The sequence below is a fragment of the Mesoplodon bidens genome (genome assembly GCF_964165515.1).
Source record: "Mesoplodon bidens genome assembly, chromosome: 16".
Classification (NCBI taxonomy): domain Eukaryota; kingdom Metazoa; phylum Chordata; class Mammalia; order Artiodactyla; family Ziphiidae; genus Mesoplodon; species Mesoplodon bidens.
Window position 1 is genome coordinate 39,764,200 of NC_138173.1, and position 27,767 is coordinate 39,791,966.

Consider the following 27,767-nt stretch of genomic DNA (forward strand, 5'->3'; position numbering starts at 1 on the left):
ACACTGGCAAAAAGTCAAAGGTTAGTTATGGCCTTTTACTATGTCTCAATGCTCACCTTCAAACAACTTTCCTCCCTATCCCTTTTCCTTTCCTGATTCTCAGTAGCCAACTGTGGGCAACTTTGACTATCTTTGCTCAGAAATATAACAGTGTAGATAATCCCAAATCAAATGTGTTCTGTAGCATAATCTAAGTGAGTAGTAGATATTAGATGGATAATATAGCCTGCCCCAGAAACTCCTAACACTTCAAAGAAAATACAGCTGTCTTGTGATGAAACCACTTTAAAAGACTTTGAAAATAAAAAGGAAAATCTTCTACTGTTCTCCTCTTCACCAGAAGGACAACACACCAGCCTAGTAAACGGACTCTCTTTCTCTAAGCTTGCTATATGTTAATTCTCTCCTTCCCAAGAAGGAATCGATTGAGCCAAAGACGAATTAACTTACCAGGAACTTGTAAGAAACATCTATCAGAAGTGTCCCCAAATTTATAATATTAAGAAATTGTTTCCGATATCAACTGAGGTTTGAGGTATTTATTTTAAAATATATTTTTCATATGTACATTCACTTTACATTATTACATTTTAACATCTATCAAAAACTAAAGAGTTTTTAAGAATTTTTCAAAGTCCTGTACTGAGGCCTTGGCCATCTCTTCACAAAATATTTCATCAGGCACAGATACCAATTTGTCCAAAGAGATGTAGTTAGGTTTTCCTGGATCATACTGTGCTCTTCCTAAATAGGCAAGAAACAAATGTCTTTCTTTGACTTTAAACAACCTTGAATTAAATACCTAGAAAAGAAAGAAAAAAGTTTTTAAAAAACACTGTGCACTGAAAGATGAACTATAAAAATGTTTATCTGGCTAAAAATTTTAATAGGCTAACAAATATAAAGAATCGAGGGGGCGGAGTCAAGATGGCGCACTAGGAGGATGTGGAATTCGCGTCTCCTCACAACTAGGGCACCTACCAGGTACTGGTGGGGATCTCGGACACCTAAGGGGACGGGAGGAACCCCCAGCGACCGGGTAGGACGTGGGGTGTGGGGGGAGTGAAGGGGGAGAAGAAGTGGAGGCAGGATGGGACTGGCGCCCCTGAGGGGCGGCTGGGGGAGGGGAAGGGATCCCACGCCCGGAGGGGGTAATTGGGGAACCACTGGGAGGGCAGAGGATCAAAAGGGAGCGTGGCCAGGTCTCCCCCGCCCACTTGGGCCCCAGGAACCTGCTGAGATCCGGGGCCTGACCCTCTGCCCACCGAGGAGGTCCAGCCGCAAGGGTCCTGAGGGAGTGGGAGGGAGGGAAGGGGGAGCAAAAGTAAAGGCCGGACCTCCTGGACCGGCACCCCTGAGGGGTGGCTGGGGGAGGGAAGGAGTTCCTATACCCAGCAGGACCCACCCACGGTTAGGGGTCCAGCGGTGACGGGGGAGACCCTGGGGTAGATGATGGGGGAGGTGCGTGAAAGAACGTAAGGGAAGAGGCCAGTGCCTTCCTTGTCCACTTAGGCACCGGGAAGCCTGCTGGGCTCCCAGGACTAATCCTCTGCCCTCAGAGCCTCTCTCTTAAAGCGCAGAGTCCAAGCCCCGCCCCTACACCCCACAAAGGGCCCCACCTCTACACTCGGAGACCCCCTCCAATGAGCTGGGCCTAAACCGAACCCACACACCCTCACTCAGGGCCCTAACCTCCTAACTCCGGAAGCCCACACTCCACAGCCCTCCTTCCCACGTGCTGCCTCCCCCTACTGCGCAGGTCCTAAGCAGAGGCCCCGCCCCACACTCAAATGTCACCACCCCCATCCGCCTGGGTCCTGCCCCCCAAACCCCACCAGAGCCTAAGTTCCACCCCCCACCCAAACTCCACCCCCATAGCCAAGGCTTTTTTTTTTTTTTCTTTTCTTTTCTTTTTTCCTCTTTTAGACTGGGGTTCTGTTTTACCTTGTTGATTCATTGTTGTTGATTCTTTTATATTTTCATTTTCCTAATTTTTTATTTTTCTAATTTCATTTTATTCTTTATGGTTTGTTAGTGATCTCTCCTTTTGGCTTGTTGCCCTCCCCCCTGCCTTTTTTTCCTTTCTCCTGCTGTGGTTTTATTTTACCTTGTTGCAGTAGTTTCAATTATAGTTTTATTTTTCCTAATATATTTTTTATCTTTCTTATTTTGTTTTTTATTCTTTGATATTGTACTGTTCCTTGTTTTCTTTCATTCTTCCTTTTTTTTTTTTTTTTTTCTGCACCACTAAGCTTGCGGGATCTTAGTTTCCAGGCTAGAGGTAGGGCCGGAGCTCCTGTGGTGGGAGCTCCAAGTCCAAACCAGTAGACTACCAGAGAACCTCAGACCCCAGGGAATATCAATCGGAGTGAGGCCTCCCAGAGGTCCTCATCTCAGCACCAAGACCCAGTTCTATCCAACTGCCTGAAAACTCCAGTGCTGGACATCTCAGGCCAAACAACCAGTAAGACAGGAATACAGCACCACCCATCAAAAAAGAAACAACAAAAAAATGTTACAGAGGAAGGAGCAAGGTAAAAACCTACAAGACCAAATAGATGAAGAAGAAATAGGCAACCTACCTGAAAAAGAATTCAGAGTAATGATAGTAAAGATGATCCAAAACCTTGGAAACAGAAAGGAGAAAATACAAGAAACATTTAACAAGGATCTAGAAGAACTAAAGGTCAAACAAACAGTGATGAACAACACAATTACTGAAATTAAAAATACTCTAGAAGGAATCAATAGCAGAATAACTGAGGCAGAAGAACAGATAAGGGAGCTGGAAGATAAAGTGGTGGAAATAACTACCAGGGAGCAGAATAAAGAGAAAGAAAAGTATTGAGGGCAGTCTCAGAGACCTCTGGGACAACATTAAACGCACCAACATTGGAACTATAGGGGTCCCAGAAGAAGAAGAGAAAAAGAAACGGTCTGAGAAAATATTTGAACACATTATAGTCAAAAACTTCCCTAACGTGGGAAAGGAAATAGACAATCAAGTCCAGGAAGCACAGAGAGTACCATACCAGATAAACCCAAAGAGAAACATGCTGAGACACATATTAATCAAACTATCAAAAATTAAATACAAAGAAAAAATATTAAAAGCAGCAAGGGAAAAGCAACAAATTTCATACAAGGGAATCCCCATAAGGTTAACAGCTGATTTTTCAGCAGAAAATCTGCAAGCCAGAAGGGAGTGACAGGACATATTGAAAGTGATGAAAGGGAAAAACCTACAACCAAGATTACTCTAACCAGCAAGGATCTCATGCAGATTCCACGGAGAAATTAAAACCTTTACAGATAAGCAGAAGTTAAGAGAACTCAGCACCACCAAACCAATTTTACAACAAATGCTAAAGGAATTTCTCTAGGCAGGAAACACAAGAGAAGGAAAAGACCTACAAAAACAAACCCAAGACAATTAAGAAAATGGGAATAGGAACATACATATTGATAACTACCTCAAATGTAAATGGATTAAATGCTCCAACCAAAAGACACAGACTGGCTAAAGGGATCCAAAAACAAGACACGTACTTATGCTGTCTACAAGAGACCCATGTCAGACCTAGGGACACATACAGACTGAAAGTGAGGGGATGGAAAAAGATATTCCATGCAAATGGAAATCAAAAGAAAGCTGGAGGAGCAATTCTCATATCAGACAAAATAGACTTTAAAATAAACACTATTACAGGAGACAAAGAAGGACACTACATAATGATCAAGGGATCAAGTCAAGAAGAAGATATAACAATTGTAAATATTTATGCACCCAACATAGGAGCACCTCAATACATAAGGCAAATGCTAACAGCCATAAAAAGGGAAATCAACAGTAACACAAAAATAGTAGGGGACTTTTAACACCCCACTTTCACCAATGGACAGATCATCCAAAATGAAAATAAATAAGGAAACACAAATTTTAATGACACATTAAACAAGATGGACTTAATTGATATTTATAGGACATTCCATCCAAATGACAGAATACACTTTCTTCTCAAGTGCTCATGGAACATTCGCCAGGATAGATCATATCTTGGGTCACAAATCAAGCCTTGGTAAATTTAAGAAAATTAAAATTGTATCAGGTATCTTTTCCTACCACAGTGCTATGAGACTAGATATCAATCACAGGAAAAAAAATCTGTAAAAAATACAAACACATGGAGGCTAAACAATACACTACTAAATAACCAAAGATCACTGAAGAAATCAAAGAGGAAATCGAAAAATACCTAGCAACAAATGACAATGAAAACACGATGACCCAAAACCTATGGGATGCAGCAAAAGCAGTTCTAAGAAGGCAGTTTATAGCAATACAATCCTCCCTAAAGAAACAAGAAAAATCTCAAATAAACAACCTAACCTTACACCTAAAGCAAATAGAGAAAGAAGAGCAAAAAAAAAACCCCAAGGTTAATAGAAGGAAAGAAATCATAAAGATCAGATCAGAAATAAATGCAAAAGAAATGAAGGAAACAATAGCAAAGATCAATAAAACTAAAAGCTGGTTCTTTGAGAAGATAAATGAAATTGATAAACCATTAGCCAGACTCAACCATAAAAAAAGGGAGGACACTCAAGTCAATAGAATTAGAAATGAAAAAGGAGAAGTAAAAACTGACACTGCGAAAATACAAAAGATCACGAGGGATTACTACAAACAACAATATGCCAATAACATGGACAACCTGGAAGAAATGGACAAATTCTTAGAAAACCACAACCTTCCAAGACTGAACCAGGAAGAAATAGAAAATATATACAGACCAATCACAAGCACTGAAATTAAGGCTGTGATTAAAAATCTTCCAACAAACAAAAGCCCAGGACCAGATGGCTTCACAGGTGAATTCTATCAAACATTTAGAGAAGAGCTAACGCCTAGCCTTCTCAAACTCTTCCAAAATATAGCAGAGAGAGGAACACACCCAAACTCATTCTACGAGGCCACCATCACCCTGATACCAAAACCAGACAAAGATGTCACAAAAAAAGAAAACTATAGGCCAATATCTCTGATGAATATAGATGCAAAAATCCTCAACAAAATACTAGCAAACAGAATCCAACAGCACATTAAAAGGATCATACACCATGATCAAGTGGGGTTTATCCCAGGAATGCTAGGATTCTTCAATATACTCAAATCAATCAATGTGATACACCATATTAACAAATTGAAGGAGAAAAACCATATGATAATCTCAGTACATGCAGAAATAGCTTTTGACAAAATTCAACACCCATTTATGAGAAAAACTCTCAAGAAACTAGGCATAGAGGGAACCTACCTCAACATAATAAAGGCCATATATGACAGACCCACAGCCAACATCGTTCTCAATGGTGAAAAACTGAAACCATTTTCTCTAAGACCAGGAACAACACAAGGTTGCTCACTCACCACTATTATTCAACATAGTTTTGGAAGTTTTAGCCACAGCAATCAGAGAAGAAAATGAAATAAAAGGAATCCAAATCAGAAAAAAAGAAGTAAAGCTCTCACTGTTTGCAGATGATGTGACACTATTCATAGGGAATCCTAAGGATGCTATGAGAAAACTATTAGAGCTAATCAATGAATTTGGTAGAGCAGCACCATACAAAATTAATGCACAGAAATCTCTTCCACTCCTATACATTAATGATGAAAAATCTGAAAGAGAAATTAAGGAAACACTCCCATTTACCATTGCAACAAAAAGAATAAAATACCTAGGAAGAAACCTACCTAAGGAGACAAAAGACCTGTATGCAGAAAACTGTAAGACACTGATGAAAGAAATTAAAAATGATACAAACGGATGGAGAGAATCAACACCTTGTTCCTGGGCTGGAAGAATCAACATTGTGAAGATGACTATACTACCCAAAGCAATCTACAGATTCAATGCAATCCCTATCAAACTACCAATGGCATTTTTCACAGAACTGGAACAAAAAATTGCACAATTTGTATGGAAACAGAAAAGACCCCAAATAGCCAAAACAATCTTGACAAAGAAAAATGGAGCTGGAGGAATCAGGCTCCCTGACTTCAGACTATACTACAAAGCTACAGCAATCAAGATAGTATGGTACTGGCACAAAAACAGAAATATAGATCAATAGAAAACAGGATAGAAAGCTCAGAGATAAACCCACACACATATGATCATTTTATCTTTAATAAAGGCGGCAAGACTATACAGTGGAGAAAAGACAGCCTCTTCGATAAGTGGTGCTGGGAAAACTGGACAGCTACATGTAAAAGAAAGAAATTAGAACACTCCCTAACACCATACACAAATATAAACTCAAAATGGGTTAAAGACCTAAATGTAAGGCCAGACACTATCAAACTCTTAGAGGAAAACATAGGCAGAACACTATGACATAAATCACAGCAAGATCCGTTTTGATCCACCTCCTAGAGAAATGGAAATAAAAACAAAAATAAACAAATGGGACCTAATGAAACTTAAAAGCTTTTGCACAGCAAAGGAAACCATAAACAAGATGAAAAGACAACACTCAGAATGGGAGAAGATATTTGCAAATGAAGCAACTGACAAAGCATTAATCTCTAAAGTATACAAGCAGCTCATGCAGCTCAATATCAAAAAACAAACCCAATCCACATATGGGCAGAAGACCTAAATAGACATTTCTCCAAAGAAGATATACAGATTGCCAACAAACACATGAAAAGATACTCAACATCACTAATCATTAGAGAAATGCAAATCAAAACTACAATGAGGTATCACCTCACACCGTTCAGAATGGCCATCATCAAAAAATCCACAAACAATAAATGCTGGAGAGGGTGTGGAGAAAAGGGAACCCTCTTGCACTGTTGGTGGGAATGTAAACTGATACAGCCACTATGGAGAACAGTAGGGAGGTTCCTTAAAAAACTAAAAATAAAACTACCATACCATCCAGCAATCCCACTACTGGGCATATACCCTGAGAAAACCATCATTCAAAAAGAGTCATGTACCACAACGTTCACTACAGCACTATTTACAATAGCCAGGACATGGAAGCAACCTAAGTGTCCACTGACAGATGAACGGATAAAGAGGATGTGGCACATATATACAATGGAATATTACTCAGCCATAAAAAGAAGTGAAACTGAGTTATTTGTAGTGAGGTGGATGGACCTCGAGTCTGTCCTACAGAGTGAAGTAAGTCAGAAAGAGAAAAACAAATAGCGTATGCTAACACATATATATGGAATCTAAAAAAAAAGGTCATGAAGAACCTGGGGGCAAGATGGGGAAAAAGACACAGACCTACTAGAGAATGGACTTGAGGATACTGGGAGGGGGAAGGGTATGCTGGTACAAAGTGAGAGAGTGGCATGGGCATATATACACTACCAAACGTAAAACAGATAGCTAGTGGGAAGCAGCCACATAGCACAGGGAGATCAGCTCAGTGCTTTGTGACCACCTAGAGTGGTGGGATAGGGAGGATGGGAGGGAGGGAGATATGTATATGTATAACTGATTCACTTTGTTATAAAGCAGAAACTAACACACCATTGTAAAGCAATTATACTCCAATAAAGATGTTAAAAAGAAAAAAAAAACCAAAAATTATTATAAATGCTAGAGGTTTAAAACCCTTTGCCTTCTGCTAAGAAATTATGATTTAAAAGGGACTCAAAACTAACAAGCAGAACAGCTGTAAAATAATAAAGGGCTACCTTGTAGGCAAAGACCAGACTAATCCAGGGAGACGAGAGGAGCTTTTAAAAAAGGAAATCCTCAGGCTCTACCCCAAAGCTACCAAATCAGACACTTTGAGAGTGGGACCCACAAGTCCTCCAAGTGATTCTGTTGCCTGCCAAGTTGGAGAAACAAAGTCAGAGATCAAAGTTTATGACATCAAAAATTGTGTAAGATTTCATAATCTGTGAAGCTTCCCTATTTTCCGTTCTTTCTTTCTTAATTCCTGTTGCTCCCTCTGACTAGTATCAAAATGAAATGAACCTGGACTTCATGGGTTCAAAGGAACCTGCCTTGGGGTTAAACTCTTGAGGAATAGAGTGAATACAGTAACTTTAAAAGGGAGTCAAAAGCAGGCTAAGTCCCTAAAGCCAGCTGCAAGGAAGAAGGGAGAATTGGGAGATCGGGCCAGACTTGAAATAGAGCCCTAAGCTGAAGAGACATCTGTGAGGCTCCCTGGCAAGGCCCAATGAACCCACATTCAGTATTAGGTCTCAGGTCCCTCTCTTGACTATATGTCAAGATACACTGGGGACACTCCACATGGCACATAACCTCCAGGAGTCTTTATATTCGAGTGGAGACAAAATAATAACAGATCACTTGGAAAGGACACTATGAAAAACAATTGTTGAAAACTAAAGTAATTTGAGAACAGTGACCAAAAAAATATAGTGTGCTAACTCAACGTGGGATTGGCTTGCTTTTGGAACAAAACAACTTTTACTCCCTCTGCAGAAACAAATTATGTGCCGCTCTGCCTTCATTTTGGTAACTAAATTCCCATTACCGTGTTATTACTGGTCAAAAGATGTAAGAAGCTTTTAGATGTATTTCTTTAGAAGTATGACGCTTCCAGTGACTCTCGGCTTACAAAATTATCATACAACATACGGACAAGGCCACAAATGATTCTGAAGCTCCCAAACCATTTCCTAAATATAGTAACACTTTGAAGCACTTATACAGCTTATGACCAGATATTACTTTCCCAGTGGCTCGAAGTGACTTTATTATCACATATTTGTGTGATCTTTCAAGTCCAAAAGTCATGGCTCAGATTGAATTTCTCTCTCTTTTTTTGTTGTTGTTGACCACCAGGGGCCACTTTGCAATGTCAGAAAAGTTTCATCCTATCAATGATCCGTTAAGTTCTCAAGGATTAAAACAAACAAAAAACACCAAAAAAACCCCTAACTTAAGAATTACTGATCGCCTCCTGTCCTAACATAGACTCCAGCTCTGCCTTCACAGAAACCCACAGGCAAAGAGGAGAAACAAGGTTTCAGGGGATCCTGAATATAGCCTCTTTCCTGAACTAGTGGTTTCCTCATGTACATTACCCTTACTGCTTTTGTTATCCTTTGCGTACCATGGTCACTGCTTTGAAACGACTAACCATAGTTTTAAAGTTATAATTGTTTCCCAATTTTTAATTAATCATAAAATTATGTACCAACCTGAACTGTTATCTGCATGAGGAAACTGTTTCACAGCACTAAGTTTTTAAAGCTCCAGCCAAAAATTTTAAGTCTACATCCATTCCCTCACTGTCAGTTAATGTAGTTTTCCATTAATGAGGTTTTTTGTTGCTGTTTTCGTTCTTTTCTTTTTGGCTGTGCCACGCAGCTGGTGGGATCTTAGTTCCCGGACCAGGGATCAAACCCAGGCCCCCAGCAGTGAAAGCACTGAGTCTCAACCACTGGATCGCCAGGGAATTCCCAATGAGGTTTTTTTTTAAAAGCAATCCTACCCAGACCCCTAAGAATCTTAGAATCCTCCCAGTGTGGAAGCCACAGGTCTATAACCAGGCTTCCCATAAGCTAGGATTTGGGGAGCCTAAAATCTGTGTTTTTAAACAACTGATTTTGATGCATCTAGCCAAGTTTATAGTTTTCTCTACTTGGAAAGTTTCTGTCCACTGTTAAACCCAATTCATTCAACTGACAACTCAAATGTCACTTCTTAGAGTGGCAGTATATCTTTGGTAAGAGCATGGGTTTTCAAAGTGACTGCCAGAGTTCTAATCCTGGCTCTGGCTCCTGGACAAGTTACTGAATCTTTTTATGCGTAATTTCTTCATTTGGAAAATAGGGACAATAACAGTACGTACCTCATATGGTTGTTGTGAAGATTAAATGAATTAATACAAGTAAAGCAGTAAAGACAGAGCTGGCACACAGTAAATGAACAATCAATAACTTATTATTTCTATGATTTTCCTACCTCTCCTAAATTAAATCAATAGCTGTATACAATATCTGTTAAGACGCTAACATTATGTAAAGCAATTACATTTTAAAAACTTGTCTTCCACACTAGATTATGAGTTCCACAAGAATACAGACCGTGACTCATTGATTTTTCTATCCTCAAATCATATTCTCTTATCATGCTCTACTGTTACTGAATGATCTATCAACCCAGTGGAAAACTGTCATTGCTTTTTAGTTGAAGATTACTTACTTTACAATGTTTCTATAAGCCAAATTTTCACCAGTTGGCTTCTAACACTTTTTATAATGAATACCCATGCATTTGATGAAATAGAAAAATGCTCTATTAAGGGCCCATTCAGAGTGAAGTATGACAGGTAAATAAACACTACTATCTGTGAGGGAACTGCACCAAATGCAGTCTAGTTCTGACAGTTATATTAAAGTCACAGTTCTTTGCCCACCTTTACATCAGGAACACATTTGGCAAGTGGAATAGAGGAATCACTTTAATGAAATTCAATCTTTCATTTATCCAATGAATACTCACTGAGAGTCTATTCACATGCCAAACAGGAAAGAAGGATGACTTTTATGAGATTCAGTCAATCATGTGTTCAACAAATATCTATCCAGTGCCTACTAATTGGCCCATTATAGTTCCAGGCTCTGGGAATTCAGCAGTGTATAAATCAGACAAGATCTGCTTTCAAAACGTTAACATTCTTGTGAACAAGCAGATAATGTCATTCACCAAGTAAAGAACAGGAAAAAGTCTAATTAGCTTAGAAAATATAATTATGGCTTTGGCATGATAGCTAACTGGAACGGTTTTATGCTTTGGTAGGAGATCATTATAACATGGCTTGTTAACTAATGGATTTAGATAGACTGTGAATCGAAAAGTACATTTAGAATTGAAAGGACCTTTAAGGGAAGTGATCTATTCCAAATCTGAAGGGAGAAAAGCACAAGAGAGTATGTTAGATTCCAACAGGCAGAATGAGGACTAGGTTACAAACTACAGGGAAACAGATTCATCACTCATTTCTCCTCTGGAGATGTACATGAATGCCCTAGAAGGTATAAACTTTTCACAAGTGATCCATCTACTGCATTTGCTAGATGTGGTCTTGCTGAAAAGATGCGCAAAAAGAAATGTGACCTTAATACGACTCTCAGAGCTCTACTGCATTTGGTCTTATTCCTTCACAAACAGCAAGGGGTTTCCACAAGCGGACTGTGCACATGGGGAGCAGCTCCGGATGAAGGGCGATGACAGCTCTTACAGAACAGCGAGCTGTGCGCTCCTCACCTGTGGGAACTTGACAATGATGTGGTGCGGAATGTGCATCACGTTGTGCACGTAGTCGAAAGTCTCGGTAAGTTTCCTCTTATTTGCAGTTAACATCTTTGGGATTTTGGTGATCATATGTTGAATTTCATTACGTTTAAAACCTAGTTCAAGCCGATAAACCTAAGAGAAAGACAGAAATAGTTATTTGGGTAATATGCCAGAGGACACATTGATTCTTTCAAAATTTAAAATAAGGACATTAAAATCTGGAGATGGCTATTCCAATGACTTTAAGGGTTCACAGTTTCCTGCTTCTGGGGTAACCTGAATTTTAAACCCCTCTCCTGAGGCTGAGCTACTCACAGCCTGATGACCACCATGAAGATCACCAAAAGGAGCTAGCATAATTACGAAATAAGAGTAACGGTGGGGCTTCCCTGGTGGTGCAGTGATTGAGAGTCTGCCTGCCGATGCAGGGTACACGGGTTCGTGCCCCGGTCCGGGAAGATCCCACATGCCGCGGAGCGGCTGGGCCCGTGAGCCATGGCCGCTGAGCCTGCGCGTCCGGAGCCTGTGCTCCGCAATGGGAGAGGCCACAACAGTGAGAGGCCTGCGTACCGGAAAAAAAAAAAAAAAAAAGAGTAACGGTGCTCACAGGAGGCCTGGGCAGGTTACCTGTACGGGCCCTACACCACACAGACCAACAGTAAGATTTTCAAAGTGCTTTCTGAGCTTCTGCTCCCAAGCACACTTCTATGCATGTCATCTGGGAAAACTCCATGTCAAAATTCTAAACAGAGATGATTAAAAAAAAAACCACTCCAACGTAGGTTAGGTGCTCTGTGTGCATTCATAGTATCCCATGCTCCCTCACCAATCCGTTGCTCTCATCACTCTGCAGGAGATCCCCCCACTGGACTGTAAGCTCCACAACGGCAGGGACTATCTCCCCAGCATAGGGCATGGGCAGGTGCTCAATAAAAATGTCTTCAACGGCTGAGTATGAAACACTTTAGGCACCTCAGAAAATAGGCTTAATATAATAATTTCAAATACTCCGACAGCTTTGTATACTACTAAGTCAGCTGCCCCTGGTTCTATACTATTCTCTTGGAGGGAGGACAGTAGAGTGTCTGGTATGTTCTGTGATAGATCTAGAGCTGGCAATTGGCACAGGTTCTAGAAGAGCAATGTGCTGGCTACTACTCTCTTCAAAGAAGCCTTCTGGCTCCAGGCTCCACAGCTCATCTCCCGCCTAGGTGACGAAGACACAGACCCTCACCCTGGGCAAAGGAAGCAGCTTCCAGGTCCCATCCAGATACCTAACCTGCTCCTCTAGGATTACGGGTATCAATGTCTGCAAGGAGACTAACTCATGCAACACCTGGTTGACATGTGAAAAAATTATAAACTAAAATAAACTGCTTGCTAGATATTTATTATATCATTTCCTATGTCTATCTTTTTAGAAATAACTTCTTTCACAATCCAGTTTTCTTTAAGATGATGGGAGCAAATCTATCCTCTTCAGAGGACTTAACCACTTAAAGAAGCTGATTTCTCAAACACTAACAGTCATCCTACCTTCATGTTTTCCTTCACAGGCTCCAGACTTCCAGTTAGTAGCCTTGGGAGACGAATTACCAGATCTCTAGTCTACAGTTATAAAACAATCTATTATTAATACGTATGCATATTCAACTAGGTTGGAAAAAACAAGGCATTACTAGGAATACAAAACTAAAATTTAAAATATGACCCAGTAGAGAAATGCTAAGGAACCCAAAAATACATAAACTTAATATTGTTTGAGGAAAAAAAACAGTGCTCAGAATAAAACTTAAGAAACCAACTTGATGGAATTATTACACAATGATATAGCTATATGATTAACCTAGCAAGGTAATTCATTCTTGTACAGAAAATATCAGGCATTTATAGAATTCATACAGGCCAAGTATCTGTTAGAAACATGAGATTTAACAGTTACTAAATGTAGCTGACATGGAAACATACAAATTCTCTCCTTCTCTTTACCTTCTTCACACTAAGTTCAAGTTCTTTCTGAAAAAATCCCAATCTGTTATCCAGTCTTTCCACTGAAAAACTCAGCAAAAATGGTGCATTTCTGACCATCTGTGCAATATCCACTTTACTGAAATTTTTTGACAGTAGATAAGCCACCCTAGAGAACAAACAAAATACATGTACATATGATAAATATTTACTAGTGTCATATTCCCACACCAAAAAAAAGTTTAAGTAAAAACATTCTATAATAATGGCCCCAAATATGGTTAAAACAAAACAAGCATCCATCCAACTCTAGAATGGTTTCCATTTATAATTGGAAACAGAAAATATTTCTGAAATCAGCTAATAGACAGATTCTCTTTTCAGTTAATCTGACTTATTTCATTAGTTGGTAAAAAAAAAATGAAATAGCTTCTGTTTTTCTTTTTTTTTGCTAAGAATAGAAAACACACAAATTAAGAAAAGAAGGGATTCAGAACTCTTTTTACAAAGAAAGACCATCAAGCATGGCTAAGACTGAAAAGAGGAAATTTTTTTTTGGCTGCGCTGTGCGGCTTGCATGATCTTAGTTCCCCGAGCAGGGATCAAACCCAGGCCCCTAGCAGTGGAAGTGTGGAGTCCTAACCACTGGACTGCCAGGGAATTCCTGGAAATTTTTATTTTAGTACATTTACTGAGAATATATTTTCTTTTTTTTTTTTTTTTTTTTTTTTTGCGGTACGCGGGCCTCTCACTGCTGTGGCCTCTCCCGTTGCAGAGCACAGGCTCCGGACGCGCAGGCTCAGTGGCCATGGCTCACGGGCCCAGCCGCTCCGCGGCATGTGGGATCTTCCCGGACCGGGGCACGAACCCGTGTCCCCTGCATCGGCAAGCGGACTCTCAACCACTGTGCCACCAGGGAAGCCCCGAGAATGTATTTTCATAAATAATTTTTACTGCGGTCCTTCAATATGTATTTTGTTAACTGAGAAGTTTCCTGCTAAATTTCTGGGAAACAAAGTAAGGTAGCAAAATACAGGAAGTTTGACTATAAATTAACATTATTGATTTTTTAAAATCTATAAACATAGTAAAAGGCAGTTTAATTAAATGCCTAAAATATTCCCTGACATTACCTTGTTTAATTCTCATCAGAAAAACAAACAAAAAAAAACAACCCCCTGTGAGCCAAGTAAATTTCCCACATTGCATTTGAAAAAACACACTCAGAGGAGCTAAATAACTTGTCTTAGACCACCAGCTAATTAATGACAGAGCTGAAACTTGAACTCAGGCATGCCTACTTCTAATGACTATGATACTTTTATACCATATATTGGAACTTATTATATTTTATACTCAGTGACTATTACCCCTTTAAACCAGTCCCTTAGAGGCAATGAGAGAAAAAAAACTGATAAATTTAACTACATAAAAATTTTAAATGCAAGGCAAAAAGAAATCATCAACCAAGTCAGACAAGTGACAGTCTGGGAAAATATTTACAACATGTCACAGAGAAGGAACTAATTTTGTTAATATATAAAAAAATGCTTACCAAGAAAAGAAAAAGGCCCAATTAAGAATAGCAAAGGACAATTCTAATTTATAGAAAAGGAAATGTAAACAGAAGTTCGACATAGGAAAAGATCCTCAAAAAAGAGAAAAGATCCTCCAAACATCTGATGTTCCAAACATCATTTCCAAAACAATGAGGTAATGTTTTCACCTTTGAAATGAACTGAAATCATAAAGTTTGATGACACTGTATTAGTGTGGAAAACAGGGAAATTGGCACTTCTGTACACTGTTGGTGGGAGTGTAAGCTGGAAAACCTGAAGGACAATTTGTCAATATCTATTAAAATTATAAATGCATATATCCTTTGACCTAGAAATTCTAGGTCTGAAAATGTATCCTACAGATATACACCAATATGTGACATGATGTATATATAAGAGGAGTCACTGCAGCTTCTTTGTGATAGTAAAGCCAGAAACAACCACCATGTTTACCAAAAGGGGACTAGACACATCCACAGTATGAACTATAAAAGGCTTAAAAAGACTAGGCAGAGCCAATAAAAACTATCTCCAACACAGAGTTCAGGTAAGAATGTGAGGTGCAGAATGGTATGCATACATGCTACAAACTGTATGTACATGTGTTCTTGTGTATGTGTATACATAGATACACATACATGCTTGTATATGATAGAACATTCTTAGCTAGTTGAACAAAAAACTTGATACTAGCAGCTGCCTCCATAGATGGGTCTTGCAAGGCTGATGAGGGATAGGAATATGTAGGTTGGGAAGGAGAATGACCATTTTTTTCCTTTGTTTTGGACACAGGAAAGATCAATATCTGATTAAAATATTATTGAAACTGTTATCTACTGTGATAACTTTTCCAATAAAAAATTAAGATATAAGGCCCAGCCGAAAGAAAATTTCTAACTTAAATGCAGATTATTCATTTGAAAATTCTTAAAAAGGATCAACCAACTTTTTAATACATTTCAAATTCTCTTCATTGAAAAGAAAACAAGTATATGCGATCAGTGCTATTATAGAAATTCTAGAAAATAAGACTGCTGTACATACCAGAGCCAGAAGGTAAGTTCAAAAAAGATTATCATACCTTTGCCTCTTCCAGGAGAAGCTTATTTTTCACTGTATACCCTTTTGAGTACATGTGGTAAATTACCTATTAAAAAATTCCAAGTAACTTTTTAAAATGCTCCAGTTTAATTTGGCAGTCAGCCAGGTTTAGGAAACATTAGACTATACTATTACATGAGAGTATTCTTTAATTGTTAGGAGCATGTGTGATCTTGAGCAAGTTAACTTAAGCTGCTTTTAAGCTTATGTTTCCTTCATAGAATTAAAAGTAGGGAGACAGGACAGTGTAGTAGCCAGGACTCTGGAGTTAGACTAAGTGGATTTGAATCCCACTGCCACTTATACTAGCTGGGTAATCTTGGGCAAATTATTTAACCTCTCTGTGCCTCTTCTGTAAAATGGGGATATTAATAATAATGGTGCAGTAGGCAGCCTCTGAAACAGTTCCCAATGATCTCCACCTCCTGGTATGAACTCTTTCTTGAACTAAATCTTGAGCAAAAGGGCAAGTTGGTTTTTAAATGGGGAGAGAATGAGCGTTCCAGACAGTCAGGAGGAGCGGAGCTAGACATGTCAGACTGAGTCTCCTAGAATCATTCTTTCCCTCCCCTGTATTGTAATAGCCTGTCTATATTACACCAGACTGTAAGTCACATGAAGGGAGAGAGTGTGTCTATCTAAGTGCCTTGCATACATAATAAGGGTTCAAACTATTCAATATAAGAAATGTAGTTTTTTTTGTTCTGTTTTTTCCTAGTTCAGAGACATTAGACTCTGATAGTTCAAGGAACTGCAAAGCTCTCTGAAACCGGTATGAGAAGAGTCTAGGGGGAGAAGACAGTTGCAGTATTCTTCATGTGAAATGATGGGGACCCGAGGTAAAGTATTCAAAGTGAAGATTAAGAGAAATGCATTGACTGATTGAGAGCAATAAACATAGAACCAACAGGCCTTGGTAGTTTATTAGCTGTGGATGATAAAAGAAGAGAAGCCAAAGTTAACACCAGTATTTCTGATCTGGGCAGCGGGGTGAACAGTGCTCTCATTCAGGCAATCTGGGAAGACCTAATTTACGTGAGAGGTGGGGGTGATGATAAATCCAAGAGGTGAACTTATGAGACACAGACGCTGTCTCACTCTCTGGTGTGCCCAATGCCCAGCAGGATCGTTACCTCACAGATCAATACTATCTCACTGTATCAATTCTCACAGATGCAATAAATTCTTTTTTTTTTTTTTTTTTTTTTTGCTGTATGCAGGCCTCTCACTGTTGTGGCCTCTCCCGTTGTGGAACACAGGCTCCGGACGCGCAGGCCCAGTGGCTGTGGCTCACGGGCCCAGCCGCTCCGCGGCATGTGGGATCTTCCCGGACCGCGGCACAAACCCGTGTCCCCTGCATCGGCAGGCGGACTCTCAACCACTGTGCCACCAGGGAAGCCCCTGCAATAAATTCTTTGAATGTTGAATGAAGTACAAAGATGTTTATAAAAGTGCTATTTAAAGAAGAAAAAAAGGAAAAACCAAAATAGACAGAAATGATTAAGCAAGTTATACAATATTTGCCAAAACAAGGTCAAATGTCTACCATCAAAAATTGTCCAGAGGGGGCTTCCCTGGTGGCGCAGTAGTTGAGAGTCCGCCTGCCGATGCAGGGGACATGGGTTCGTGCCCCGTTCCGGGAAGATCCCACATGCCGCGGAGCGGCTAGGCCCGTGAGCCATGGCCGCTGAGCCTGTGCGTCCAGAGCCTGTGCTCCGCAACAGGAGAGGCCACAACAGTGAGAGGCCCGCGTACCGCCAAAAAAGAAAAAAAAAAAAAAAATTGTCCAGAAAAGACCAGGCTTTCATAATTTGAAGTGTCCTATCAGGTAACTTAGCCATTGGTAATGGATTTTTAAAAAAACTTATCCCAGTTTCCAAAGGATTGACTTAGCATTAAGTTGAAAACATAAAAATAATGATAGGTAGTTGAACAAAAGAACTGATATAGATACTTAATTTTGATCAAAGAAGGTCCATAACAAAAAAATAACATTCACATTCATTAATTACCTCAGTAGATCCTTGTGCTGCTGAGACTTAAAAAAATAACTTACACATATATTTCTTCATAGCCACTTCTAGGATTATGTGAAAATCATTCTAAAAGCCCTACCTGGTCTTAAGATTTTCAAGGTCTTCAGAGAAAATAGCATAGTTTTTTGTCAGGAATGTTCCCAGTTGGTTATCCTCTATGCCCAAATCTTTAAGAAACAGGAGTATTTGCTTAATGTCTTTTTCAAAATCCAGTCGCAGAAGGAGGTTGGCTGCATCTGGATGTTTTTCTATCTTGGATAAATCCACTCCTGTAATAAATTACGAACACCATTTGAAGATAACTGCTTGGCTGAGTCATTAAACTTTATATACAGAAACACAAGAAATTACTGATGGAGATCAACAACCCATCCCAAGGAGACCTGAGACAGACCAATAGAAACTTCGAAATATTTTTAAACTAATTTGGCTGTAGAAATAAAAATAATTTTTTAAAAAATGTAGTACTTATTTCAAAGCCATGTATAAAGGAAAACAGTGCATTTGGGGCTAAATTTCCACCCAAAACAAATTCACTATGTCATATTGACCTAGGATCATCATTTTTACTGATGGTTTCTTGAATATTGTTTGCAGGATGCTTATGAGCCCCTAATGATCTCCACAGTAACTGCTTAACTGGTAATTCTGCAGGATAACAAACCCTATGAATTGTTACTTTCTTTGAAGTTTATCATTTCTTTAATTATAAGCATTATTTTAAAAATTTGTTAATGATCCCCTCCACAGAAGGAATAAAAGTTACCCTGTGTCTTACTCATTGTATTCTCCAGGCCTTTAGCATAAAGACAAGTACCTTGAAGGAGCTCAAGAAATGTCTGCATGAAGCAGGTGAACATACACAGCCCTCAAGTACAAAATGAAGCAGAAAGTATACCACCTTCAACCTTCACATATCCTTAGAATCTTAGGTAATCTAAGTAAATGAGACAAGGGACAGGAGAGATTAAGAAGGGGGAGAAAGCAAGTTGTTATTTTACTTTGGTTATGGATATAACTAGATGTTCACGTTAATTAGGCAGGGAATCAAAGTAACCTTTGATTCAAAATTCTCATTACAACTAAGCATTTTATTCTCTCGCTTTTTTCTTTTACCTGATTTTTAAAAATTAAACATGAATAGGAAAGGCCTATTCCTTATCTTTAAAATAAACATTTGAAAATAATGTAAAACTTTAGTTTAGACTTAAATTTTATATTCTTAAAAATATTTCTTTAGGTTAAAATGTAACTCTCAAACCAATTTCTAGATGCAACTTTACCGTCTTAAATATAAAAACAATGAAATAAAAGCACTTTTTTTAATCGTGTCTACAACCAGAAAAATAAATTATAATTCCATGTATTAGATCCAAATATAATTCCAAACCCAAATTTCTTGATATTAAAACAGGTATTGATATAAGATGATCATGAACAGAAAAACAGATTACACACCCACACATACACACAGAATGAAGACACAGAATGAAGACCAAAAACAGATTCAGGATAAACTACAAATCTAGTATACAATAAGGACATTTCAAATCAATGAGGGAAAAGATGGACTATTCATTAAAATATAATGGGACCTCTAGCTATATATTTGAAAAATAATAATTCCTTCTACGTCTGATGCAAAAATTAATTTCAGATAGATTAAGAATCTAACTATGTACTCAATCTAAAGCTACTAGAAGAAAACACAGAATTTTAAAAATAATATTAAGTATGACTACACAAGCCACTGTATGGCTTTCTGTAATACATGTATTTGCATAGAAAAAGGTGAGGTAATGTATGTCTTTGGGTAGAAAATTTGCACTCAACAAACTGGTGACAGTGGTTACCTTTGGAAAGTGGAACTGGAAATGTAGAGGTGGTAAGAGTTCTTTCTCCTGTAACAGTCTGCACTTTTAACAACTAGATGTAATTCTTCTATAATTTAAAAATAATACTAATAGAAAAATAAATTAAATTATTCGATGGATGGGTAAATAAGATAGAAACTAGTTCCAAAAATCTGTGATAAATGTGGGAAGGGATGCTTTGAAAGTAACATAAAGGGTTCGGACTCCAAACTTAACTCCATATTACAGCTGACATGTGCTGAAGTGCCTCACTCAGCATGAGCCGTCACACCCTGACTGTGTCGAAATCCAATTCCTGAAAAGCTGCTTCTTAACAGCAACAGGAGAGCAGAATCTCACCAGGAGAGCACACTGTTGTCAGCACAAATACTTGGGCTTACTCACGATTTCATTAACTTGAAAAAATAGTCACTGAATGCCTCTCATGGACCAGGCACTTATGGGAATATAAAAAATGAATAATACATGATTCTGACTTCTAGCTGACCACAGCCTAAGTTGGCTTTACCCCATCAGTTCAGTAACTATAATTACCACTGTATTTAGTTATGGTTACACATACTTAGTGTATCAAGCAGAGTCTGGCAGGCAACAGTAGTTGTCCTAGAAAGTTCAAATGAAAAACACTTTAATGAAGGGACTCTGTACAGTGGTGTGAGCAGAGTCAAGGAACAAACAAGGGCATCCCTAGCGCTAAAGAGACAGGGAGGAAAGAGTGTTATGATAACCCAGAGGGAGCTGGAAGCTATAAAGAAAGGGCTGCTCAGTAGGAGCTGTTGCCATGGAGCAAGGCAGTTCCATGACCCAAGGCTGGGAGGGAAAAGGGAAAAAAACTCCCATCTGCCCTCCCTCTTCTCCTACAAGTGCCCCCCACTGCTGAAGCTGCCCAGAAGCCAGCTGGCAAAGGAGGCCGAGTGCAGAGGTTAGCCTCCTGGGATAAAGAACAAGCAGAGAAAGGGAGAAAACAGATCTGAAAAGCAGAGAAGAACCAGGACACTTGAGCCCTCAGAAATACTGCTTAACGATGCAATCATGGTTCCTCTAGGGTCCTGTTATTTAAGTTCCTGCCAAGACGTGCTGTTGAAGTATCAGCATACAGATGAAGGAATGGCTGAAACATATTTCAAAGCTCTAGGTATACTGTGAATTATTTAAATGTAGGGACCACATGGGTCTTACGTTTATCTGGCATTACCCGTAGCACCTCTCACAGGGCTGGGAAAGCCCTGGGCTTTCATGCCTGCAGCAGATGTCATTTTTCTCTCTCCTTTGAACCCACAGAACACTTTATGTGTATCTCTGTGTGGAATATATCACTTCACCTTTCATTTTTGGATTTCTGTTATTCTTGTGTATGTGTATTTACATGCTCCTGAAGACCTGAAGCTTCTTGAGAACAAAGGCCATTCCCTATACATTTGAGTAACTTGCACAGGGACAGATGAGTAAGCAATTATAATAGTGTTATTACTGCCAGGACTGAGGTAAGCAGGGGGTGAGGCCAAGAGCCCAGAGGAGGGTCACTCTATCTGGAGGGTCAGAGAAGACATTTGGGAAGGTACTTGAACTTGAGTTAAGTTCTCCAGTTGTCAGACCTGGCCAACAAAAAGGAGGGAAGCGGCAAGCAAGTGAAGCTGAAAGGCTAAGCAAGGGCCAGACCAGGAAGAGCTTAGAAGGATTTCACATAGGTCACTGACATAGGCAGATTTGCATTTTAGAAAAAGCACTGATGTTAGAGAGATTACCAGGGCGGTACTGCTGAAAGGAAGACTATCAAGCTAGGAAGCTCCTAACTTTTCACTGAAAACTAAGGCAGTGACTAAGCAATGAGAGAAGCAGTGGATTTGAGATAATCCCTTGCCCATCCTGTTCCTCTCAATCCCCCAAAGGCGGTTTCTTATCTGGGAAAATCAAATAAGAGAAGTGCCAGGTCCAGAGATAATGGGAAAAGCAGAAAGTAGCAATAAGGTGCTAGACTGAAAATATTGATAAGAGGACTAACCTAAGTTTGCAGGGAGATCTCTTGGCTGCCTTCAACCGTCCAGATCTGGGAGCATCCTGCCAGTCGACAAGCTAAAATAGTTATGGCGCAGGCTGAGAGAGAAACCATCCACATCAGGAGGATAGCAGGCTCCAGAAGGAAGGTCAGGGTAGTAGGGAAATGGAAGTAATCTATCATCTGATAGGGTTGACTGTAGGAAAAACTGTCCTTGGGCTTCCCTGGTGGCGCAGTGGTTGACAGTCCGCCTGCCGATGAAGGGGACACAGGTTCATGCCCCTGACAGAGAAGATCCCACATGCCGCGGAGCGGCCGGGCCCGTGAGCCATGGCCGCTGGGGCTGCGCGTCCGGAGCCTGTGCTCTGCAACGGGAGAGGCCACAACAGTGAGAGGCCCGTGTACCGCAAAAAGAAAAAAAGAAAAGAAAAGAAAAAAAAAACTGTCCTGAGAGGCCATTGGAAGTTGTGGGAAAATTTAAAGAAAACTAATCAAATGAAAAACAAAGCAATTGTTAACTCCAAGAAAATGAAAGGTTGAAAAGGAAGGAAAACAATCATAGCACACTTCCTAGACAGCAGTCGAGCAATATTTAGAATTATAATGAAATCAGTGACTAATGATTAACCTCAAAATTGTTAATATAGCCTATTGGGAGAATTGAAGAGAATGAAAGGGAAAAGTATGTGTATATATAAGAGATTAACTGATGTCTAAAACTGATGAACCAAGCAACAGCACCATAAGCAATTACATGAACATTTAGAGGTTAAATACAAACAGAAAGAGCTAGGAAAGTAGATACTCTAGGGAACGGGGTGTGAAGTCAGGAAGGATGAAGCTGGGAGTGCGGTTTTTCACTAGAAGCCTTTTCACACTATTTGACTTCTATGCATGTGTACGTACTTTGATAAAGATTAAAAATGCTAATTTTAAAAGTAAGGCAGGGGCTTCCCTGGTGGTGCAGTGGTTGAGGGTCTGCCTACCGATGCAGGGGACGCGGGTTCATGCCCCGGTACGGGAAGATCCCACATGCCGTGGAGCGGCTGGGCCCGTGAGCCATGGCCACTGAGCCTGCGCGTCCGGAGCCTGTGCTCCGCAACGGGAGAGGCCACAGCAGTGAGAGGCCTGCGTACCGCAAAAAAAAAAAAAAAAAGTAAGGCAATAAAATAAGTGTAGGTTACTCAGACTTACCTAGAAGCACTAACTTCTTCAGAGTCTCGGAATGATCCACATAGTCTCGAAGTGTGAATGAAGATGGGGGCAGTGGGGGGTCCGCAATAATCTGAACGGCTTCCTCCTCGGAAATTGGCTGCAATGGAGACAATGGAGGCAAATCGTCCAGTCCTTTGCAGCCAGGATATGGAAAAGGAGAACTGAGTTAGCTCTCCAATCTGTATACTTGAAGCTCTTTCTACAAAGACAGCCTCTTGGCTAGTTTGCTTCTTTTTGAATCTTGGCATCATTTCTAAATTAAACATCTCAAAATTCCATATATTTTCTACCTTCTAAGAGGTAAGGTTAAGACTCTTTAGAGATATCAACTACTATTCCTCCAAGATGAGAAATGTGTTGGTGAAATCCTGTACAAAATTCCTTTCCTTCACTTGTAATCAACAGGTATGACTGCTAAAGACCAACTGACCTTCAAGTACATTTTGAGAAAGAGATCAAGTTTACCACAGCTTGTTAAGTTGGCCAAAAGTACAACATACCAGCCTGAATTGTACAGGTTCAAGTCATCACATCCTGAAGTGTCTTCACTTTGATCCAATCCCTTCTCCTCCAAGTATTCTCAAATATGTCTGTAAGAGGACTTCTATGATTCTGTTTCTATCACCTACAATCCTTTGCCAAGGACATGACCTCTCTAGTATAGCCTTGAGTCTGAGCTTTGGTTTGTCTTAAGTCAAACCCTTAAGTATAGAAGATGCTGGTAACTGTAACCTACCTTAGGCTAAGGAATCAGGGCCGTGACTTTGTATTCTATTTTTGGTCTCTAACCACTACCCTTTCTCATTTCTCATAGCCAGCCTCCCCTCCCTGCCCTTACCCCCCAGCTTGCTTGCTTTCATCTTCTACTTAACCTAATATTATCTCATTTACGGTGAAATATTCCTTGCCTAGGAATGTGCCTAGAACGAGAAGCACAGGAGGGAGAAGACTGACTGAAAAAAAACTACATGAGGGCGCTTTTTGGGGTGTGCTATTTGTTGTCCTTTTTGTTCTATTTGTTGTTTGTGGTGGCTGTTACACAACTAAAAGCATTATGTCAAAATTCATAAGACCGTATACCCAAAAAGGAGGACTGTTACTTGGGTAAAATTATACCCTAACTAGGTATATAGAATAGGGTAAATTAAATCCTAATAAACCTAATTACCACCAGAAAAAAATTTTTTTTAAGAATCTAAATAACGAACTTAGAAAGTGTTATTCATATAGCTATGAAACAGTCTTGTACATATTAATCTCTAAACTTTTTTCTTAGTAAAATAGAGGCATAACAGAAGCAAATGAATAGAAGCGGCATCGTTCTTTTTCTCTCCTGGCTCAAAGTATGACTTCAAATGGGCCAACAAAATGTAAACAGGTAAGTCGTTCAATCTACGGAAGTGGGGCAAAGGGGAATTTTCTGAAACTTGAAAATTACCTTCTAGAGACAGTTCAGAATCAAAGCTGGGTATCTTCTGTGACTTCTGTGACGGCTCATTCACAGAAGGAAGCAGAGTGTTTTGGGCGCAATTAATCTCTTGACTACTTGAGTTGGTAGACTGGGAACTATTCCACACAGAGGAAGTCCGATAAGTCTTAAACCCCGACCGGAGAAAGCAATCGTCAGAGGACAGCTGAGGCTGAGGAAAAAAGCCAGGCAACAATGTTTTTCCTGCTCTGGGAAAACATTTTCTGAGTTGCATAGCAGTAAGGAAGCTACTCAACTTAATTGAGTTGAGCCATCTGGGTATCTGTTGGGCTAGCAGGGCCATTTTTCTTAAAGTAGCCTACAAAAGAAATACATAACTATCAAAAAAGAGAAACGTATTTTACTTAAATGTTTAAAACAGTATTCAAACAACAAAAAGATAAACTGGAAATTATTTTTTTCTAATTAAAAGGTGTTTAATAATTTTAGATCCCTAAAGCAGTCAGATGTTTTTAAGCTCAGGAAAAGCCAAAAACAAGGCAGTTTCAGTTACAAACCAAAAGACAGGAACTTCTGAACTGGACAAATAAAGATACACTTTGCAATTTAAAAACAAAAAGCAAAATCAGTGGCGTAAGAAAAACAATTAAAACAAAAATCTGTAAATGTTCAAATTACAGCTGAACCTGTTAATATTTAAAGAAAACAGGTGATGCAATTAAGTGCTCTTGAAATTTGGTTTGAAGGACATTTAAGAAGATTGCTGGGCTTCCCTGGTGGCGCAGTGGTTGAGAGTCCGCCTGCCGATGCAGGGGACACGGGTTCGTGCCCCGGTTCGGGAAGATCCCACATGCTGTGGAGCGGCTGGGCCCGTGAGCCATGGCCGCTGAGCCTGGCGTCCGGAGCCTGTGCTCCACAAGGGGAGAGGCCACAACAGTGAGAGGCCCACATACAGCCAAAAAAAAAAAAAAAAAAAAGAAGATTGCTGATCAAAATAACACTGAATTATTCAGATGCATTTTATGTATGTACATTAATCACAAAATAAAAACAGGAAGAATTCTACTTAGTCATAAATGAATCATAAAATATTATTGCTATCTAGAAGGTTGTTTCTTGCTTCATTCTCAGGGTTGAGCACTATTATTACACAGATAAAGCTGTTCCTCAAAAGAGAATTGAACAAAACCAGTTTTGCCAAATTCTGTTTGTAGGAAAAAAGAAAAAGCCTTTTAAAAAAAGGGGTCAAAACTAATAAGCAAAATGAACAGACAGAAATAATAAGCAACCAGCAATGAATATATGTATATTTTGACCGAAAAAGCAGTTGTTTCTAAAGAGACTTTTATCAGGAAAGGACTTTTATATTTAGCCAGCTTAATTAAAGGGTAAATTTGGTGCATATTATTTTATATTAAGTAAGACAATCCATATAAAATACAGCATAGAGTCCAGCATATGCAAAATGCCCAACAAATGTTAGCCATCATCATCAATATTATTATGATTACACAACCAAACATAAATGAATTCTGAATTAACTGTTGCATACAACTTTTTGATCTCTCTCTATACTGACATTCAGCTTGTTTTATGCTCTGAATTAGACCAGATAAATGCTTGAGGGTCTAACCTCCTCTTAGAGATTTGTGGTTTAGGGAAGTCTCGTGAAAGGAATTTATAAAAGTGAAATGTCTCACTGTCATTCTGAAATGATCTTAGAAAGGAAAAAAGTATTTACAATAAATAGCCTTGTGGGATAGGTGACTTTTGTTAAACTTTGGTGGGAAATGAGCCTCGAAATCTGCCGTGTTTCCCCTCAAACCTACAATATTCATCCTCTGCACAGCAATGTCATAAGGGCATTGAGCTGGAAGCCAGAAGACCTGTTATGCTGCATTAAGACTAAGTTTCTCACCGTGATCCAGCACAATGACTGGCCCATGATGGGGGGTTCAATAACCATTCTTTAAACGACAATTTTTAAAAAGGTTATGGGTACAATAAGATGATTCTTAAGCTCCAAAGTGTTCTGACTTCTCAGTTTGTCTAAGCAATGTCCTACTTTAAAGCAAACTGAAATCCCAAACCCACTCTGAAGCCTCTAGAGTAAGGCTCAAATTAAAACTCCTCTCACATTAGAACGATTTGCTTTTGAATTCTATCCATATTCATTAAAAGATCTTTATGCAAACAACTAATGTTTATCCTTCTGTTTTTATTTACAAGCGCACTATCTTCACTACATCATCATTTCATTGTTGTGTATACCTCTTATCAGTTGATTAATTGTTCGTTCACAAGAGCAGAGCTGGGTCTCATCTCTGGATCCACCCTCCCAGTGACTATTCCCTCTAGCCCAGAGCCTTGCACTGCTCCAGTGTTTTATGGATGGAAATGAATCAGTTGCAACTACCGTTAGCTCATCTGCTTACACAGTATTTAAACCCGGTAAGGCATTTGCGCATGTGTATAAAAGCCCTACCCCGTGATCAGCCCTCTAACACGACCCTTTTCAACAGGAAGGGTAAAGTTAAAGAAGAAAAATCTGTAATAATTCTGAAGTCCATTAAAATATGTCATATACTAGTTCTCAACTGTGTGCCTTAGTATTTCGTTAGGAATAGGAATTAGCACTTAAATATTCTTTGGCGAGGGTTCAAGATTTCGACCTGTGTAAGGCTAATAAATGAAATCAGGAGATGAAAGGTGGGTGGGAGGATGGCTTCGTAATAAGGGGCCTCTCATCTACTGCTTGACGCCCTCCCTAGGCCATTTTAACAAATCCATTTTAGTTCCCCAACCGAACTTCCGGAGAAGGCCGTTGACATGCTGGCCCTCCTTCCGCGTCCTCCGCAAGGCGCGCGAATAAACAAACATGATTGCGTTTTCGTTTCATCAGCCAAGAAAACAAAACGAAATTATTCACCCTTAATTGGAGACCTAAAGGCCAAGAGGTCCCCGGGCGCGGCCTACAGCAGGATAGGGCCGGACCCGAACCCCAGCAGGGAGCACGCCCCTCGCGCTCCGGCGGCTTCCGCTTTACCTGTGGCGAGGCCTATGCCTCGTGGTCTTTCTCGCAGGGGCCACCAGACTGGCCGGGCCGCGCGAACTGCCCCTCAGCACAGATACCCAACTTGTCTGCCCGCCCGCCGGTGGCTCCTAGCTCCCTAGCCACGTGGGCTGAGGCCGGAGTGGGCCAGACCATCTGCAAGGCTGCGCGGGGGGAGAGCGGGCGGCGTGCGGGGGACAGAGCCGGCCAAGGGCCACAAGTTTCCCT

General features: G+C 39.9%; 1 protein-coding gene across 2 annotated transcripts; it reads right to left on the reverse strand.

The window, feature by feature from the left end:
- Positions 1 to 524: 524 nt before the first annotated feature.
- MTERF3 (mitochondrial transcription termination factor 3) lies at positions 525 to 27,676 on the reverse strand. 2 transcript variants are annotated; one of them, XM_081258753.1, is made up of 8 exons: positions 27,534 to 27,676; positions 24,497 to 24,845; positions 23,038 to 23,190; positions 18,053 to 18,242; positions 13,299 to 13,446; positions 12,846 to 12,917; positions 11,280 to 11,441; positions 525 to 802 (listed from the first exon to the last, which is right to left on the reverse strand). In XM_081258753.1, exons 2-8 carry the CDS (start codon positions 24,828 to 24,830, stop codon positions 608 to 610), a joined length of 1,254 nt encoding a protein of 417 aa, XP_081114879.1. In that variant the 5' UTR covers positions 24,831 to 24,845; positions 27,534 to 27,676; the 3' UTR covers positions 525 to 607. The 2 variants fall into 2 exon arrangements, with proteins under 2 accessions (XP_081114879.1, XP_081114880.1); XM_081258754.1 differs by lacking the exon at positions 27,534 to 27,676 and adding an exon at positions 27,417 to 27,522.
- Between the last annotated feature and the right edge of the window lie 91 nt (positions 27,677 to 27,767).